Genomic DNA, 19,916 nt, shown 5'->3' with positions numbered 1-19,916 from the left:
AGGGCCATAGAGGGATTTGAAAAGGAAGATGAGAATGTTAAAATTAGAATTTTTAAATCAACACATAGAAGAGGAAACGGGACCTGACAAGACAAGAGACATAATTGGATAGAAAGAAAAACTGGGAATGCTGGAACTTCAAAATAAATGCAAGAAACCGAGTGCCGAACAAGGCAAGTCAGCATGAGAGAGAGAGAGAGATGGGTTAATGACCCAGATGAAAGGGACCATATAACAATATTACAGTTGAATCTTTACTTACCTGACCCATGGGGAGCAGGTGGATTTCCCCACTCACGCTTTGGAGTGTTAAAGCTTGGCCGGCTTGGCTTCCAATCAGGGTTGCAGGAGCAACTAAATCTGAGTCAGGGAGCTGGGGTTGGTTGCGGGGGGGGGGAAATTTAAAAAACAATTGGAGGCCTCATGGTGGTGTGGGATCTGGGGCCTGGTGTAAAGGGAGAAATCTGGTGTCTCAGTGTGTGGGAGGCCTCGTGGTGGAATCAGAGGCCGCGTGAGTGGGTGCCTGATCGTGGAGTTTCCTCAAGGAGGTATCTATGTCCAGTAGCTAGGTGTAAAGGCACTCACCTCCTAAATCCGTCACATCAGCACCTCAATGACGCAGTCGGGTTTCCTGACGCTCGGCCAACCAGAGTTAAAGTTGAAAAACTGAATGGCATGGAGGCTCACAGCCTCATTATTATATTTAAACTTCCAACCCACTTCCTTAGAGTAGGTTGGTCTCCTACCTACCTTCCAGTCTCAGTTAAAGCTGGAAGTGGGCCAGTCCAAAGCAGGCTTGCATCGGGAAACAGACTTGTCAGATTTTAACCCTCTACCCAACCCAAACCTGCCTTTTTTTTTAGAAAAAAAGTTAAAATTCCCCCTTAATGATACTTGTTAACTGGTAAATCTGGACACACAGAACATGACTTAGAAATAGACACACACATCAATGGCTTTGAATCCTTTATTGAGAAAGTGGTTTATTGACCATTTATAGAGGTGTTTAGATCACAGGGAGAGCTTAATGAATAATTACATAGAACTTGAAGCACAGAAACAGGCTTTTTCATGGCACTCCTGAATAGCCTTATAATTCACCCTTACAAAAAGGAACAGTCCATTAAAAAAAATCAGAAATTTTGTGGAGTATTTGAACACCCTGAATGGATGCCCAGCCCCACCTACGCTGGGTTCGGGTGGATGAGAGGGAAATCAGTCAGGGTTCTTGCTCCCAATTACTGTCCGGCGACCACAGCTGTAAGTGCCTGTCTGTGGATGTAGACAAGGGTAGAATTACGATCAACCCCCTTTGCCACTTGAACATCCCACCATCTGTCGAAACTCACTGGCCTCTTTGTGAAGTACCAGAGAGCTATTGGCACCACAGGACTAAGCCCCAGTGCGAATCAACGCTTTTGGGAGAGGAAAGAAGTGAAAAACTTTGGACATAAGCCAACATTCAAGGTTTGTGACTCGATGGCATAACAGAACTGCAGTAAATCACGGGGAAAATGGGTAGTTTTACAAAACGTCTGCTGCTGGCAGTCAGTTCTGAATTGGATGAACAGAAACAGTGGTGAAGTTAAGAATCAAAGTTAAATTAAATTTGATGTTCTCCCTTTAAGTTTTTCATGCATATTGTACAGCTCTTACAGCTGTTTTATGGTTAACATAAATGAGAGAGAGAGAGAGAGAGTTCTTGACACTTGATTGCTAAGCTGCTCAACAAACATCACCGATACACAGATATGATGTGTTCGAGATATTAGATGTTATTATGATACACTTTGTCCATTAATACATTTGTTTGACCTCATAATTTGATTAAGATGCACAGTAGAGATGTCAGAATCTGAAAGAGGAAAGATAGCCTTAAATTTGGAGTTCAGACCCTCCGTCGAAGCTCTGGTTTGCTCTGTTGAGTGAAAGAAAGGCTTGCATTTATATAGCGCTTTTCACCACCTCAGAATGTCCCAAAGTGCTGTACAGTCAGTGAAGTACTTTTGAAGTGTAGTACTGCTGTAATGTACAGTGAGGATGGCATGAGGCTTGGCTTTGATTACCTCCCACCCCACCTCCCTCCAGTTTACGATTTCTCACCATCAGGGCTCACCTAGAATGGGGTGAGGTATCCCAGAGGACTGCTGGCTGAATAAAGCCATGTCCTAGCAATGTTTGAGACAGGACTGGAGACACACACAGCTGCAAACTATTATGCTGGTGATGGAAATCAACAGCTCGCAAGCCGTAGGTTCATCTCCCCTCCATCATTGTCTTTTGGGGGCAAGGTGCTAATGGATAAAAAAAGATCAAAACAACAGAGTGCCCCATACTGATACAGCTCTTTCACAGTGATTCCTGACTGACTAGCGCAAGTAGCAGATAAGGAAAGGTAATAGTACTTGATAAATCCCAAGACCATAAATGTGACTACAGGACTTTCAGTCCTTCAATCAGCTGCTCATCTCTAATGACAAACATTTTTCCCTCAACAACTTTCTATGAAAGCCTCACTCCACTAAGACTTTGAATCCTACTCCCATAACTGGGGAGGATTTGCTCTCTTCCATTCATGGAGTGAATGCATTGTGTCGAAACTAATCCTACCCCCACTTCTGGACCTCACCCCCTCTACATCACGACCGTCTTTTTTAGCTTCCTCTTTTTTTATTGGTAATACTATATCTGTTCTCCCTCTTAATCTTCAAATACATCACTTTACACACTCTCCATCCCCCATACATCCTCACTGCATCAAAATATAGGGTCAACCCACCACCTCCCACAGGACTTCGAAACAGTGCAATTCCTCACCTCCATCGATCTTCCCTTCCTCAGACAATCTACAGGTTTTTCAGATTTAGATATCTTATTAATAACTTTATTTTCCACCAGAGCGAGCAAATCCATGATAGGAGAATCTGAATTAGTGAATATAAACGTGATGGGGTTATTTATTTTTAACAGAAGCATTAATTAGACAAAAGTGGATGGATATACATTTCTCCCTGGGCTATGTCTGACATTTAGTATGTCCCTTTGCACATCAAAGGGCAGCTCTGGGGCCTGCAGCTGCTGTTCCCCAGCAGTGACTGGGTGATCCCAGTCTTTTGGGGATTATCCTAGTATAATATTCTGCCAGTTAAAACCCTTTGTTATCTGGGAAGAAAGAAACTGCAGTGTAGAATCCATGCCTTTGACTCTTAGCTAATGTATGAAGCAGCTTTGGTGTTAAGCAGTTTCAGATCCACCACATTCTCCACTTAAGGAGCTGGTGATGTAGGTAAAAGTAGTAAAGACAGGATGGAGCTGGAATAAAGTCGATATTAAACAAAATAAGTTAGATATCTAAAGAATTTTAGAAAAGCACGTTACAATGGGAGTCACATATAATCATTGATACCTTTATGTCTGCCTGCATCTCTGTTATACTTAGCATCACCAGCTTTCCATCCCATACCCAATTTCCGGATGCAAAGTGTTGAAACAGCAAAAAAGTTGAAACCAATTATTGCCCCGAACTCACTATATCCTTTGAACGCATTGTAAAAATGATGAAATCATATGACTAAATGTTCCATGCAACATTGCAATCCAGAGATGGCAGTGTAATGGCTATGTTATTGTGGTGGGGGGACTAGTAATCCAGAGTTCTGGACTGATAACTCAGAGAATTTAAGTTCAAACCTCAGCATGATGATAGTTTGAAAATTTGAATTAAAAAAAAAAAAATTAGAAAGCTGCTATCAGTAAAATCCCAACTGGTTCAGATAATGTCCTTTATGGAAGGAAACCTGCTATCTTTACCCAGTCTGGCCTACTATGATTCCAGTCCCATTCTAACTTGGGGAGTGGCCAAGGCGGCCTCTCAATTGCCTAGGGTCAGACAATAAATGCAGCCCTTGCAGTGACACTCATAATGAATAACTATCAGTGGGGCAATAGAGGGGAGAAACGTCTGTTCCCCAGGAGTTTTGTTCCATATTCGGGTACCCAAGCCAGTACCATACTCTATCTTACAAAATAATATACTGGAAGCAAAGGAAACCAGAGCTCAGATCAGAATAAGCCAGAATCACTCACTGGTGTGTAAATTGTACAGCCAAGGTTTTGCAAACTGCAGCTGATTGGTGTCTAAACAATTATTGCATTTTATTCACTGTGACCTTTTGTTTCTCAGCACATTAAGTCTGTAATTCTCATCTTTCCTTTATGTCGCAGTGAATGTTGTGAAAATCAGTCCCTTTTTTTTTTCACATGAGGCAACACTTTTCTGCTGTTTGCTTGAAGTCTTCCAGAGTTGCTTGAGCCTTGTCTTTCAAGGTGTCGAGATCAAGGTTCTGAATGTTGGCCAGTTGTCCCAACACCGAGTCCTTCTCTGCCTCTTCTTCATTATCCTCTTCAATCATTTTGGCCAACTCCTTGGGCAGTTCCACATCACCACCAGCCAGTTGGATCTGGTTCTCGTCTAATTCACTCTGGGAAGAAGAATTCATTGAAATGTTCACTGCACATTGAAGCCTGACTCACTAAATTTCATTTAATGGCTGTCACAGAATTAGCAGCTCGACTGATTTAATGCAGCCAAATCCTTATGTACAAACATACATGATGACATATAAACAGCTGTAAGGAGAGCAAGAAGCTAATTGTCTTGGTTATTAATAGACCAAATAGGACGACATTTGCCTTGACAGGGGATTGAATTCAGTAAATTACTAACCACAACAGTTCAACTTGACATTCAAGGTCAAATTACAAGGTTGAGATTGTTTCTGTTCCAGGTGTTGGACTACCTTTTAATTAGTCTCTCAATCGCAGGATCCTGCATCCACCCCCATAACGATACATCAAACCAGCTTGCGGTAGTACTCATGTAAACCTAAACCTCAACTTTCAGCCCCTTCAATTGTTTAGAAACATTTTTAATAGGGAAAGTTTTATTCTCGCTTCCTCTATTTTATTGATACAACTATGGTCATTGTTCTTCTGAACTGTCAACTCTTGTTCTCCCGAAGCGTCACCTATGTTGTACTAACACGCTCTTCCTCCCCACTGCATACTTGCTGTTATGAAATCAGGAGAAGAGGGGAGTTCAGAGAGGACCGTGATCAGATGAGCAGAGGCCTAGTGTAAGAGAGACCCATGGTTTATTTGTGAAACCCGGAGGAGTATGCCTGCTACTCCTGTTCCACAAAGAAATAAATGTTTTAAAGCTGGCCTTTAATGAACTCATCTGGCCCTCGATCCAGCCCCTGCAGGTTTGGCGTGGGGGTAAGTAAAACACCACTGCTCCCCTACTCAGCCCTCAGGTTAAAATAGCAGCTAGGCCCAGACGATGTCATTGGAGCTTGATTTGCATACTTAAAGAGGACCCCACCAGCTTAGAGTGTGCATCATTTCCACCTCCAGTTTAAATCTGCAGCCAGTCAGATCGGGGCAGGGAAAGGAGTGGGGAAATCCCCCCACTCTGTTTTAACTGGGGGAATTAGAATGGAGTCCACAGTTCCAACTGAACTGGGAGTGTCCTGTACTGATCAGCCCCAGATCCTGTGACCTTTTATTTTAATTGCATGAAAAGCATTAATTATTTGAACCAGTGAGCAGATGGGATGTTGGCATTCTGCTACGAATAAAATCCCAACCCCAGATCAGAGGAGGAAGAGTCCCGAGAATGCTGTTTGAATATTGAACTGACGTAAGGACACATCTAGAGAGAAGTGAAGAGGAGCTCATGGATCACAATAAGCAATAAAGAGTGCAATGTCCTCATAATTTTTTAACAATGGCAATGGAGTCTATGAAAAATACTGACTACTGATTAATATATATAAATATATATAACCCATGATTGTGGGGTTCGTGAGCTTCTGCTCTACCCACTGCCCTATACAATATCCCCTGCTTATTCCATGAAAATGCAAATGACATGATATCATTTTCTTAATACTGGAACAAGGTGTTCTGAAAATTCATCTGATGACGACTTTCAATTACAAACATGTTGAGCTCACGACGAGTGTTAGGCCAGTTTAAAACTACAGATGAGAATGCTCATTCGACCCATCTTGTCTCACCCAACTAGATAAGCCTGTAGTCATAAGGACATAAGGAATAGGAGCAGGAGTAGGCCAAATGGCCCATCAAGCCTGCTCTGCCATTCAATATGATCATGGCTGATCTTCAGCCTCAATCTGGTCCAGCTTTGGTCCCCCAATTGCCATACCCTTCTCTTACATATCTCCAAGGTTTTTAACTTCCACTCCCTACCCTCCGGTCTATTCCAAATGCCTTTCACCAAGTGTGAATCTGTCTCCCGAGCCCTACTTTCATAGTTCACTCCGAAATAATATTCCGATGTACCTTTTGCATTCTATTTCTGATCTTGCAACTTTCCCCTTAGTCACCCACATAGAACAAAGAACAGTGCAGCACAGGAACAGGCCATTCGGCCCTCCAAGCCTGCGCCGATCTTGATGCCTGTCTAAACTAAAACCTTCTGCACTTCTGGGGACCGTATCCCTCTATTCCCATCCTATTCATGTATTTGTCAAGATGCCTCTTAAAAGTCACTATCGTATCTGCTTCCACCACCTCCCCCGGCAGCAAGTTCCAGGCACTCACCACCCTCTGTGTAAAGAACTTGCCTTGCACATCCCCTCTAAACTTTGCCCCTCGCACCTTAAACCTATGTCTCCTAGTAACTGACTCTTCCACCCTGGGAAAAAGCTTCTGACTATCCACTCCGTCTAGGCCAATTCAAAACTCACCATGGCTTCACTCAGATTAACCCACAGAGCAAGTGAGTGCAGCTTTAAATCTATCTTTTTACCTCTTCATTCAATTAATAGGCCATATTTGCTTCTCTCTCATGGTGCTGACCCTAACTCAATTATGACTTCATTGCACACAAGTTTTCAGGTCAGATTCCTTGTTGGATCAAAATCATATTCTGACTAATATCACAATGTATTTCGTGCTTCTGTCACGGTTATGGGGCCACATCCCATACTGTAAAAATAAAAACAAAACACTTCAATTTATATAGCGCCTTTCACAAACTCAGGATGTCCCCAAGCATTTTACGGCCAATGAATTACTTTTGAAGCATAGTCACTGTTATAATGTAGGAAATGCTGCAGTTAATTTCCACACAGCAAGCTCCCACAAACAGCATGAGATAATGAGCAGATAATTTATTTTGGTGATGTTGGTTGATGGATAAATATTGGCTGGGACACAAAATTCATTGCCACACATGTGAGTGAAGGTGCCTTTAATTTATTACAGCAATTAACTGATGTCAGAACAGTATCCTGGTGGCAACATAAAATGGCTTAATAGTCTCTGTGTCAACCGTTTCAACACATTTATACTGTGGTACATACTGTTTCTCCTCCCTGTTTCCTTACTGTGTTGACATCAGTGGGTTGTGATCACACTGCTTGTTATCAGTAACAAAGGTGTTAAAGCTTTCATACAAAATCCTTTGTCTGCAATTTCAATAATGTGTTTAACCTGTTTGTTTTAAATAGGTTAATTCTTTACCAAAACAGATGGAAGAATCTCATACAAATGTATTAGTGTGTTTGTTAATTTTTCAACCAGACATTCTTTCCCAGGTCTTGAAACCGATTATCCTTAATGGTGTAACAATATCTTCCGATTTATGTGAAGATGGAGTTTTCAGCTGCAGGGGAGTCAGGGGTCATGGGGAACGGGGAGGAAAGTGGGGTTGAGGCCAAGATCAGATCAGCTATGATCTTATTGAATGGTGGATCAGGCTCGAGCAGCCATATGGCCGACTCCTGCTCCTATTTCTTATGTTCTTGTGACTATTACTAAATTAATACATTTTTAAAATAAGCATATTTGATTCAACTCACAAAGTCGTCTTCTTCTACCCTGCAGGGGCATAAAGAAACCAATAGTCATTCCCGTGTTACTGGGTCACTTGGTTCATTGGTATTGTGTACAATTTGGTTAAGAAGCAACCACAAGAAAACTCAATACATATACATTGGGGAGGGTGAAGAGGAAAGCAAAAAGAGTGAGCCCAACTGTAAAGGGGATGGGCTACGAGGAAAGGTTAGATTAGCACAAACAATGCAGTATGGAACAAAGAAGGTTAAGGAGGGATCTTATCCTAGGGTATGACGTATTAAACAATATACCAAGAATAATACTTTAAGGTAAGACAGACCAAGAGGACAAGGTGACAGATTGAATTAGTGAAAAGGTCATTTAAAATCAATTTCATTAAAAATAATCTTCAATGCATCCATAAACATTTTGATTAATGTAGCAGGTAAGGTAACGGTTTCAAGAACAATAGGTGGGGTTCAATATGCAGTTGAATGGTAGGCTTGCTGATTTGGGATATTGGAGGAATAAGTTTAATGGACTGAATGACCTTGAATGTTCCTCACCTTTTCCCTCATGTAGAAGAGTATTGCTCAATGAACCTAAAACAAGAGTCATGACATCTGCAGGATTTATAAGTAGAGGATTTGTGGGGTTATAGTTTCCACTGTCACAGTGAACATCTGCATTAAAAATGTGCACCAAGAAACTTAGCATGAGGGCATTAGGACATGCATGACAACAGCACCAATCAAAAAATATGAGCAATAATAGAACAGCAACAACAGTGATGACATTATTCTAATAAACTCTAGAAAAATTGAACAAAATTATCTTGCCGGCATTAGTACCAAAGTGGAAATAAATAACCTACCTTTGGGAGCCTGTACTTGTCCCTTAAATGTGTTCTCAATGTTGCTCGTTCTGCCTTTTTTTGAGTAAAATTGGCATCACGCTCCATCCTGTAATTAAATATATATTTAGAGCCACTTGTTATCTATAGTTAGCAGATCCGACAGTTTAAAGGAAGTACGATGAGGATCTGGTGTGGTGCTCTGATGTAACAAGTCAGACTGTGCCCTAGGATAGAATCCAAACTTACATCTGTGCATCTAATACAAAGTATTTCCTGCCCAGACACAGGCCATTCTGCCCAACAAGTCCATTCTGGTGTTTATGCCCCACACAAGCCTCCACCCACCCTTCTTCCTCTAACCCAATCAACATATCCTTTTATTCCTTTTTCCTTCATGTGCGTATCTAACTTCTCCTTAAATGCATCTATATTAGTTAGTAAAGAAGTTTCTCCTGAATTCCTTATTGGATTTATTAGTGGTAATCATTTAGTTATGTCCCCTTGTTCTGGTCTCTTCCACCAGCGGAAACATCTTCTCTACACCCACTCTATCAAGCCCTTTCATAATCTTAAATGTGTGGAGTTTGCAAGTTCTCCCTGTGACCGCGTGGGTTTTCGCCGCGAGCTCCGGTTTCCTCCCACAGCCAAAGACTTGCAGGTGAAAGGTAAATTGGCGGTTGTAAATTGCCCCTCGTGTAGGTAGGTGGTAGGGAATATGGGATTACTGCAGGGTTAGTATAAATGGGTGGTTGTTGGTCGGCACAGACTCGAAGGGCCTGTTTCAGTGCTGTATCTCTAAATAAAATAAATAAATAAATAAAGACGTCAATCAGTTCACACCTCAGTCTTCTCTTTTCTAAGGAGCGCCAGTCTGATCAATCTTTCCTAAATTAGGCATATCCTCTTAGTTCCGGTATCATTCTAATACATTTTTTTTTGCATCTTCTCCCTGCCACTATCTGAACCCTGCTGTCAGGAGACAAAGTCTTTCCCCTTACGAAGAATGAGAGAGAAAATTGGGAATGGGAGGGGAAACTGACAGAAGAAAATCCCCCCACATGCTATTCTTAGCATACTGTGTAAAGTTGCTGTGGGCACTATCTAAACAAAGTTGTTAATCTGTTCAGAATAAATGTGCTAACGACTATGTTACAGATACAAAATAGTCTTACAAAAAAAGAAGAAAAGTGGTCAGTCATTGACCTGGAGCCTGAAATTTACAAACAACTACAATTACCTGGGTTCAGTCTTTTTTGGACCACTTCTCCATGGGGAATACTTGAAGAGCATCTTAAAGAGTCAGACCAAGTTAACTGCTAAACATCACAACCATGATCAGGCTAACTTTCAGAATTGATACAGGTGATTTGCTAGTATATCAAATAACATTTGAAAATTCTGCAAAAATACGGCTGGTCAAGAAGTATTGGAAAGAGACAAACCAGGTTAACATTTTTTGAAAGCAATATCAGTTCTAGTGAGTTGTGCTGGAGACATTAACCTGTAATTTTTCTCTTGCAAATGCTGGTCAACCTGTTGTTAACACTTTGTTTGAATGTCAGGTTTACTGCATTTGTCATCTTTTTATCTCAATCAATCTGGACAATTCTGGTCTTTATCAAAAGACTGAAGGAATGAGATGTTCCCCTAGCTAGAATTCTAAGTTGTTTATGCTGCTGAATCAATTAACTTTATTTAGCCCCCACTGTATCGTGGAATGAATTGGAATGATACCCTCCTTGATTCAGGAGTGTGTGCTGTGGGCTGGTTTCTATGACAATTTTCTTGGCATTTAGTGATAAGAACGAAATGAAAGACTGTGGAGATTGAATGAGCCGTAGAACATCTGTACCACACCAAATATTGTTCAATTTTGTTCATATCCGATTATGTTAGAAGCTCCAAGCCAAATGCTTCACTCCCTACCAATCAGTTAATAAGTTCAATTTCAGACAACCAGTATAACTCATTAATTACTTTTATGCACTTGTATTAAATAACTATTAAGTGATTTTTTTTTCAATATTTCTCTTCATGTCTCGGTCATACACTGTATCTCAGCTAAGCTGTCAAATGCGCAATGTGCACTTATTTCACCTTTTGCTCCCTATACAAGTGCAATAGGTTTTCTGGGTGTATTAATACGACCCCGTGTTAATGTGTGTTTGTATGTAATGCGTAGAAGAGGGTTACATGACAATCTTCAAATCACTCCTGGGTAACTCCGTTTATTGTATATTTTACGAGGTGGCATTTCATTTTTGTTTTCACATTTGTCATCAATGCCAGCACCAGTCCGGACTTGGCATGCAACATTAACATTGAAACAGGAAGGACCTTTTTCAGATAAACTTACAATGATGATATCACAAATGGAAGTCAATGTCTGCAAAATGTCACCTGTTACTATATAGAGACATTAACAAATAGGTCATGGCCAGCAGTAATATGATAAATCTCTCCTCTAGCAATGCAGGAACATCAAGTCAAGCTCAACTACAGGGATATTGCATCTTCCTGCAAGCCAGCTCAAATTCTTTAAATTAGAAGTATTTTAATTCTAGTCAGTCGGAACTTTCTTTTTTTAAAAAAATCACATTTTAAGTACATTATTTTCCTAATTAAGTGATGAGTTCATTAAACTGTGTAACTTTTATGGTTGGATAAAATGTCTTTTTGAAATGTTGAAAAATACAAAAATATAAATTTATAAAAAGTAAAATTGTTACAAAAAACTGTAAGAGGGATTTTTATTAATGTTTATCAAACCTGCCTTCCAATTGATATAATTCATGCCAAGGAAGCAAATTATGTGGATGTTGTCTTGGATAGCAATTATGGAGATGTCTATCACCAGACTCGGATGTTGATGCGTTGTCCATATGTTCACGTTATGTTAGCCATGCCTCAGTTGATATCACTCTTGCCTTTAAATCACAAGGTTCTGGGTTCAAGTTCCACTCCAGGGCTTGTGCACAAAAGTCAAGGCTGACACTTCAGTCCCGTACTGAGGGAGCGCAGCACTGTCAGAGGTGCCGTCAATTGGATGAGTCATTAAACCAAGGCCCCATCTGCTTGTAACAGATCCCTTGGCACTATTTTACAGAAGAGCGGGGGAGTTATCCTCAGTGTCCTGGGCAATATTTATCCCTCAATCAACATCACAGGAACAGATGATGTGGTCGTTATCACGTTGCTGTCTGTGGGAGTTGGCTGTGTGCGTACTGGCTGCTGCAATTCCTGCATTAGAACAGTGACTACACTTCAAAAAGTACTTCATTGGCTCTAAAGCGCTCTGAAACATCCAGTGGCCATGAAAGGCGCTATATAAATGCAAGTCTTTCTTTTGTAGAATGCAATTGATGGCACAGAGAGGCCTTTGCCACAACATATGATTAGTTTCCAATTCCATTTGATGAGCCAACATCAGCACCAGGTTCTGCATCTTTGATCTCCACTCATGTCTTAACCTGACACCCCTAACCCAGTGAATATTTTAAAGTAAAATTTCACTAAATGTTTATGGATTAATTATGCATGAGATATGACTTATGTATTGTTACGACCGAGGTGGGAGGAATGCACTGTTTATTCTACTCCCACTTCTCCACAGACTACGACATATATTTTTACATTTTCCCACTTACTGATACAGTCAATCATATACTCTTATTTTTCCCAAAATAAAACACACTAACCAGATTTCTTTAATGAACAACAAAATTGTCAGTCTATTATAAAACAAGTCTTAACTAGTTATGAAGTAAAGCATAAACACACAGATTTAAATTTTAAAGTCCCCGTTTTACCTTGGACCCTCACACTCACACACACATACATGCATATAACCAGAAAAATAAAAAGGATTTTGGTTCAGAGCTCTATTACAGACAAAAAAAACCCACCTAGACTGATTACTTGCTCATTTTTGAAGAAACAACAGATGAGATATGTTGTTCTAAAACTGGCATACAGTCTAGCCTTCAAGTACACGTAGGCAGGTCACTGGGATCTTATAGAACAGTTCTTTTCAGGTGGCGTTGAGAAGTAATTTAGCAGGCTTTCTTCAAAGACAGGAGAGAAGATGAATTGATACAGTGGACTTCTTAGGGTCTTTTAGAGAGTTGCTGGAAAGTGAGCTGGGTTGTGGTCTTCTCTCTTTCCTTGACACTTCTTCAGAAGACTTGACTTTATCTCATTCCAGAAGGTAAAACACACTGAAGCTACAACAAAAAGCTTCAGTGTTTGCTGCCCTCTTGGGTATGCGTTACTGCTCCTGGGCTGGTACAATCAAGGGGCACATGTCACTTCTCTGCCCACATCTTCCCCTGTTACCAGGGTTTCGGTTCTATTTTTAATTTGAGTCATGTGACAACCAGTAAACATTGTTGCCAAATCAGTTCTTTAAGTATCCCCTTTATGACTCTGGTGGGGAAAAAAACTGGTCCAACATTACTTTAGTTTGACCATGAATTCCTCCAAAAATACTTTAGCGAAAAAAACAGAATCACATCCATAACAGTATACATACGAATGGCTTCCCATTTTATAAATTAGACTTAAGTATATCTTTATCTTGTTTACATTTTTTTTTGAAAACAGGAAGTGAAAGATACTTTAGTTAGCTCACCATCTATGTACCAATCACGATGAATATCCACTATCATATGGTGACATACATGGTAGGGAGGGGCAGTAACAACGTGTCCATTTTTGCCAGGGATATTGGGTCTTATTGTGAAGTAAAGGCACAGCAACAGCTCCATAAGCTGATACTCAAAATTGCATGACTGGCAGGGAGATATCAGTGGGTCCCCTTCTCCTTATGATCATAAAATAACAAGGCCTTTTCGCTGTTGTTTTGCAGTGGGTATAATTAGAAAACTGTAAAGCTAATTACTTGTGCTTAACACAATAGCTCTTTTAAGAATTATTAATCCCATTGTAGGTCAACAAAAAAGTCCAATACTATTCATACTGTTCTGTATAAATGGATGCCGGAATTCTGATATCATGCCTACAGTTTTCTAATTAGAAGGTGTAATGTGTCACATTTCAAAACCCACTCAGGGGCCATTTGGTCAACATTTAAGAAGTATTATGTCCCCACTCAGGACAGCTTGAAATGAATTACTTGCAGCTCACTGCTAAAATAAATGTTGGCATCTCTCCCAGCCATCATATCCCCATAGCACCTCTTACAACCATAATCCTTATGACTCTATAAGAAGTCTCACAATAAAGGAGAGGAACATTAATGCACAGCTGGAACATTAGCTTTTCAATACATTCCAGGCTTTCAGGATAGAATTTTCAATATACCCCTTTAGAATAATTCAGGTCAGTCGGTAGCACTTTTACTGTGGAAAACATTGTATTAAAAATTGTACCTTCCACATTGCATCATAATCAGCCACTATGATCTCACATACAATTTCCTAGTGCAAATGGATTCTGGAGGCTAAAAGTGAAAGTCTAGCAATCATTTCTAGTTCAAGAGCAAAATACTGCGGATGTTGGAAATCTGAAATAAAAACGGAAAATATTGGAAATACTTAGTAGGTCGGTGGAGAGAGAAACAGGGTTAACATTCCCCGTGGTAGGCTGATGGAGAAAGTGAAGTCGCATGGGGTCCAGGGTGTACTAGCTAGATGGATAAAGAACTGGCTGGGCAACAGGAGACAGAGAGTAGCAGTGGAAGGGAGTTTCTCAAAATGGAGACGTGTGACCAGTGGTGTTCCACATGGATCCGTGCTGGGACCACTGTTGTTTGTGATATACATAAATGATTTGGAGGAAAGTATAGGTGGTCTGATTAGCAAGTTTGCAGACGACACTAAGATTGGTGGAGTAGCAGATAGTGAAGGGGACTGTCAGAGAATACAGCAGAATATAGATAGACTGGAGAGTTGGGCAGAGAAATGGCAGATGGAGTTCAATCAGGGCAAATGCGAGGTGATGCATTTTGGAAGATCCAATTCAAGAGTGGACTATACAGTAAATGGAAAAGTCCTGGGGAAAATTGATGTACAGAGAGATTTGGGTGTTCAGGTCCATTGTTCCCTGAAGGTGGCAACGCAGGTCAATAGAGTGGTCAAGAAGGCATACGGCATGCTTTCCTTCATCGGACGGGGTATTGAGTACAAGGGTTGGCAGGTCATGTTACAGTTGTATAAGACTTTGGTTCGGCCACATTTGGAATACTGCGTGCAGTTCTGGTCGCCACATTACCAAAAGGATGTAGATGCTTTGGAGAGGGTGCAGAGGAGGTTCACCAGGATGTTGCCTGGTATGGAGGGCGCTAGCTATGAAGAGAGGTTGAGTAGATTTGGATTATTTTCATTAGAAAGACGGAGGTTGAGGGGGGACCTGATTGAGGTGTACAAAATCATGAGAGGTATAGACAGGGTGGATAGCAAGAAGCTTTTTCCCCAGAGTGGGGGATTCAATTACTAGGGGTCACGAGTTCAAAGTGAGAGGGGAAAAGTTTAGGGGGGATATGCGTGGAAACTTCTTTACGCAGAGGGTGCCTGGAACGCGTTGCCAGCGGAGGTGGTAGACGCGGGCACGATAGCGTCTTTTAAGATGTATCTAGACAGATACATGAATGGGCAGGAAGCAAAGAGATACAGACCCTTAGAAAATAAGCGACATGTTTAGATAGAGGATTTGGATCGGCGCAGGCTTGGAGGGCCGAAGGGCCTGTTCCTGTGCTGTAATTTTCTTTGTTCTTTGATCGAATCTATTGATTCAGCACAGTTATTTGCTGAAACATTCTCTCCAATGAACTTAGGAAAGCCAACAACTCGAAGACTTTGAAACTAAACTGTGCATCAACAGGCACAAATGTTTACTTCAGCAGAAGTGTTCACCCCATCCCGAGGAGGTTACCTCGGGACCAATCTTCTAATCCGTGTATTCGCAATCATCAAAAAAAATGAAATATTTGAACACTCCAAGCGCAAATTTTAACATTAACAAGTTTGTTTAAAGCTTCAAGGTATGTAGTAATCCCGAACAGCAGAGGGCGCAATTCTGCGAACTTTGAATTCGATATTGGAACTTGCCTTGTGCCTTTAAAACTACAAAAAGCCCAGGAACACATCATCTGCTTCTTTGAAACGGCCTTTTCATAGATTGGAATAGTGAGGAAAATAAGGCGACTGGTTTGTGACCATTTTGACTGCCTCCTGTGTTTTCTCACTAGTGACACGAGTTGGGTGATCTCTCACTTCAGTTCGTCCCCGGAGTGGCCAGACATGGCTGAATTTGGATCTATCTGCCACTCTAACCCTCAACAGCAAAACTTTTAAACTTCCCGTGTAACTGAGTTGGAGAACGCGTCGTCCTAAATTCAGCCCAGTACACACCTTGAATTTTCACTGAATGGAATTCAACCAAGGCTTTGAAAAGTAAATCATTAAGGATGGTGAAATGGGAATTAAACGGTGGCAAAGTTTAAACAATAATAACCAATGGAAAGCCCACACATCCTTTCCTTTTGCTCAGTTACTGTACAGCTAGAATCAGGCGAAACTGGTTTATTCCATACAAAGCACACTAGACGGATAGTAATAGATATTCTAGTGTGTTGGAGCCGCCTAGGAGTTTGGACAGAAGGAAGGACTTGGGTTTCCTTAGCTAGCCAGCTTTAGTCGCCTTCGTTTCTCTTCGCCCATGTCACAAAATTGAACGGTTGTTTCCAAAAAGTTATTTCGTCATTATAACAGAGGAATCGACCAGTTAGTGCTTCTAATCCATCATCAAATCATTTGAACCAGCATCTTACATTACTTCCCGTGTTTTCTTCCTGAGCTACCCAGATAACACCTAACACTGAAAGGTTTTACTATCTAATTATAACGTGCACCAGTATGTGGTCATTTTATACATTTCCTCTTTCGAGCATTACTTTCCCCTCTCCAGTCCCTCACCTAAATGGCAACTCTTCATCGATGAGCCTAAAAAAAAAAGAGCGTTGGCGAACTGACCCAGAAGTAGCTCAGCAAAGCCCCATCTAATCCTCATCTAATGTCTCCCCTCCATCAGGTTTCATTCGATCACCATCAGGAATGCAAACCGTGGACAATTCATTCAGTACCTACCTCAGTCGCTGACTTTATAGCAGCCCCACTCCTGCTGAGATCAATCAACTGAGAGCAGATGAGGAACCTTTCTGGTTTGCGTACCCCTACTGCCTTAATCAGCTGAGTTAGCGTGGGAGGGAGGTCCAATTGCTTTAGATAATCAGAATTTATTTTTGGTAAATTTGTCACTGACACGCTGTGCAAATTTTAATCCAAGGGATTATAGTCTGGTCATTAACATTCATGTAGGAAGGAATACAATCTACCAAATTCTATCCATGGACCATTGCACAATAAAAGGAAAACTAACTTTAAAAAGTCCCAGATTGATTGACTTTAAAAAAAAAAATCCTTGTCCTTTTCTTGGCTGTGGCAATTAATGGGACGCATATGTTTTACTCATGTTATTTCACCAAAGCGACAGAGAATGTATTTACAAATCCATTGGGATGTCAAATAAAATCACAACGACCAAACAGTAACCTGGTTTCATGCATATCAAATTTAAAAGATTTTAATGCTGTTTGCACTCTAAGAATATGGAATAATTCCAATTTATTAAAAATGCCATGGTTGACCTCATTACCGATATCAAATTATGTAGCACCAGAAATCTCTTCCGCACATTGTACTGCCAGCCAGGCCTCTGAGCAATTCCTGTGTCTGTACCGGAGATGTAACATTAATTATTTTAGTGATAGACGTGAAGGAACAGAAAACGATGTAGAACCATTACCTAAGTGTAGTGTACGAGATAAAACACAGCTCTAAGAGTCTAATGTATGGAATGTTAAGTTTTATTATATCCCGTTGGATATTTCAACAGCTTTTACCCTGAACACTGGGAAACTGAGTGAAAAATAAGATTGAATGCGATGGTTTGATTTAGGGGATGGGAATTATAAACTCAGAGGAAATGTCATTAAAAGACAGAACAGCACCGCAGTTGCAATACGAGGAGACAGTAAAGCATTTGCATAGGGAACAGTAAAAAATCTGCAGTCAATGCTTCTGAAGCGTGCGAAGGCCTTGGAGAGGGTACGGCAGAGAATAGTGCCAGGGATTAGCGAATTCGGTTACGTGGAGAAACTGGGATTATTCCTTTCAGAGCAGAGAGGATGAAGCAGAAACATAATAGAGATATTCAAAATGATGAGGGGTTTTAATAGAGCACTTAGGGAGAAATTGTTTTTTCTGGCAAGTAGGTCGGTATCAAAAGTCAAAGATTTAAAACAATTGGCAAAAAAAGGGGGGAATGATATTTTTTCACAGAGAGGATTTTTGTGATCTGGAACAACATCTCTGAAAGGGTGATGGAAGTAACTTTCAAAGGGCAATTAGATATGATTTGAAGGGCTTTTGCGGGGGGGGGGGGGGGGGGGGGGAGACAGAGCCGTGGGACTAATTTTGGACAGCTCTTTCAAAGAGCTGGCACAGACACATAGGACCGAATGGCCCCCTCCTGCACTGTACGATTTTATGATTCTGATAATGACTGTCTTATAGAAAGTTGAAGCTGATACTAAAACAAATTTAAACGATTCAAAACATTTTAAAAGAGTTGTAAGCATCACCATCTCAATGACTCTGAACCTTCCGATTTATGTCAAATTTTCGAACGTCTAATTGTATTTAACATTTAGCAACCAGTTTTTTTTCTATGATCTTGTGGAATGTTTGTTACAGACGAAAAGACATTGACAGAGAATCCCAATAGTTGTTTTTGTTTGAAAAGGGGGCATCCATTGTTATACGCGCGATTGCAAATATTAAAAGTGTTGATTTTAGAACAGGTGTGACACTTGAGAAAAGGTGTCCTCTGTATGTAGATTAACACGTACCGAGCTGAGTTGAAGGGAAACTAAATCCACGAGAAAGTGAATGACATTGGAAAGACGGAATTGTGCCTTAATATCCCTAGTACTGAACCAGGCATTTAGCACTGTACGATTTAATTTGTGTGTGAATGTATCTGTTGGATTATAGTTTGGTAGCACTTTAGCTGTCTTGGCTGCGATCCAAACATAAAAGACACTTACTTTTCTTCCACCAGCTGCCGTTGGTATTCCTCAAACTCCTCTCTTGTCATGCCTTGAGCTGCGGCATCCGATTTCTCTCCCTCGCCTTTTTCCTCGCCTCCAAGTCCCCCCGTCAGATTCTTCAACTGCCCCCCTACCATAGTCTTGACTATGAAAGCCATTTTGCAGGCGTAAGAAGTTCGCTGCCGCTTTCAGGAGGACGATCGGCGAACAGCTCCCTGCTCCTTGTGGGTCGGAGGAAATTTCAGTACCAGGCGATGTGGACAGCGCTCTACTGAATGGACGGATTGCAGATTGGTGGACAGCCCACTATCTCCTCCCACTCCTCACCCGCCCCGAGCAGCGAGAGTCTGCTCTCATCCCGGTTATAAAACCTGAATTAAGTTTGCTGTTGATTTGGACACGACATAGCTGCACACGTGTACACGCTGCCGGGAGAAACAGCAATGGATCAGATCTCAGTGATGCTGGTGAGAAGGAACGAGGAGGAAGTAGTCTTGCCCACGTCAAAGAGACATTTCCAATCTTTGCCAAAATTCTAACTACTTACAAAAGCATATTTGCTGAAAACTGATATAACCCATGGATTTATAGTGGCTTTGTTTTTCTGTCGCACTAACATTCTTGTTTTAACATGGATATTTAATAATCTCTCATGCTCAGACAATATATAGAGCATCTGTCAACAATCTGCTGCTCCTTAAATTCTTGTAATCCCGCAGCGAAGTCGTGAACTTAATCCTCGAGTGGTGTCCTGAAACAACAGCACAACCAATGGTGGTGTCATTATTACCAAAACAGCGAGCGAAAGCGAGTTCAGACAGTTCAACTCATCTTATCCCAAGGTTTAATGAAGAATTGCCGAAGCTTCAATGTTGTAGGCGGTGACACCCTGTGAACCCCTCTCAGATTATCCTCTGCCAGTTGTCCTCTGCAGGGACGAGGCTACTCTGAGGGAGTGGGGGGGGGGGGGGGGGGGGGGTTACACCATTGTAGTCCTGGTTCTCTGACCCACACTCTTCTTCACTGGCAGTGCAGACTCATCTCCCGCATGCACCACGTGCATCC

General features: G+C 41.2%; 1 protein-coding gene across 1 annotated transcript; it reads right to left on the bottom strand.

Moving 5' to 3' along the window:
• Positions 1–961: 961 nt before the first annotated feature.
• cplx3a (complexin 3a) lies at positions 962–19,009 on the bottom strand. The gene is made up of 3 exons (XM_068015145.1): positions 18,849–19,009; positions 8,741–8,828; positions 962–4,481 (listed from the first exon to the last, which is right to left on the bottom strand). Exons 1-3 carry the CDS (start codon positions 19,007–19,009, stop codon positions 4,257–4,259), a joined length of 474 nt encoding a protein of 157 aa, XP_067871246.1. The 3' UTR covers positions 962–4,256.
• Positions 19,010–19,916: the final 907 nt, after the last annotated feature.

This window comes from Heterodontus francisci, chromosome 35 (genome assembly GCF_036365525.1).
Source record: "Heterodontus francisci isolate sHetFra1 chromosome 35, sHetFra1.hap1, whole genome shotgun sequence".
In the NCBI taxonomy this organism is placed as follows: domain Eukaryota; kingdom Metazoa; phylum Chordata; class Chondrichthyes; order Heterodontiformes; family Heterodontidae; genus Heterodontus; species Heterodontus francisci.
This window is presented reverse-complemented; position numbering and strand designations above follow the sequence as displayed.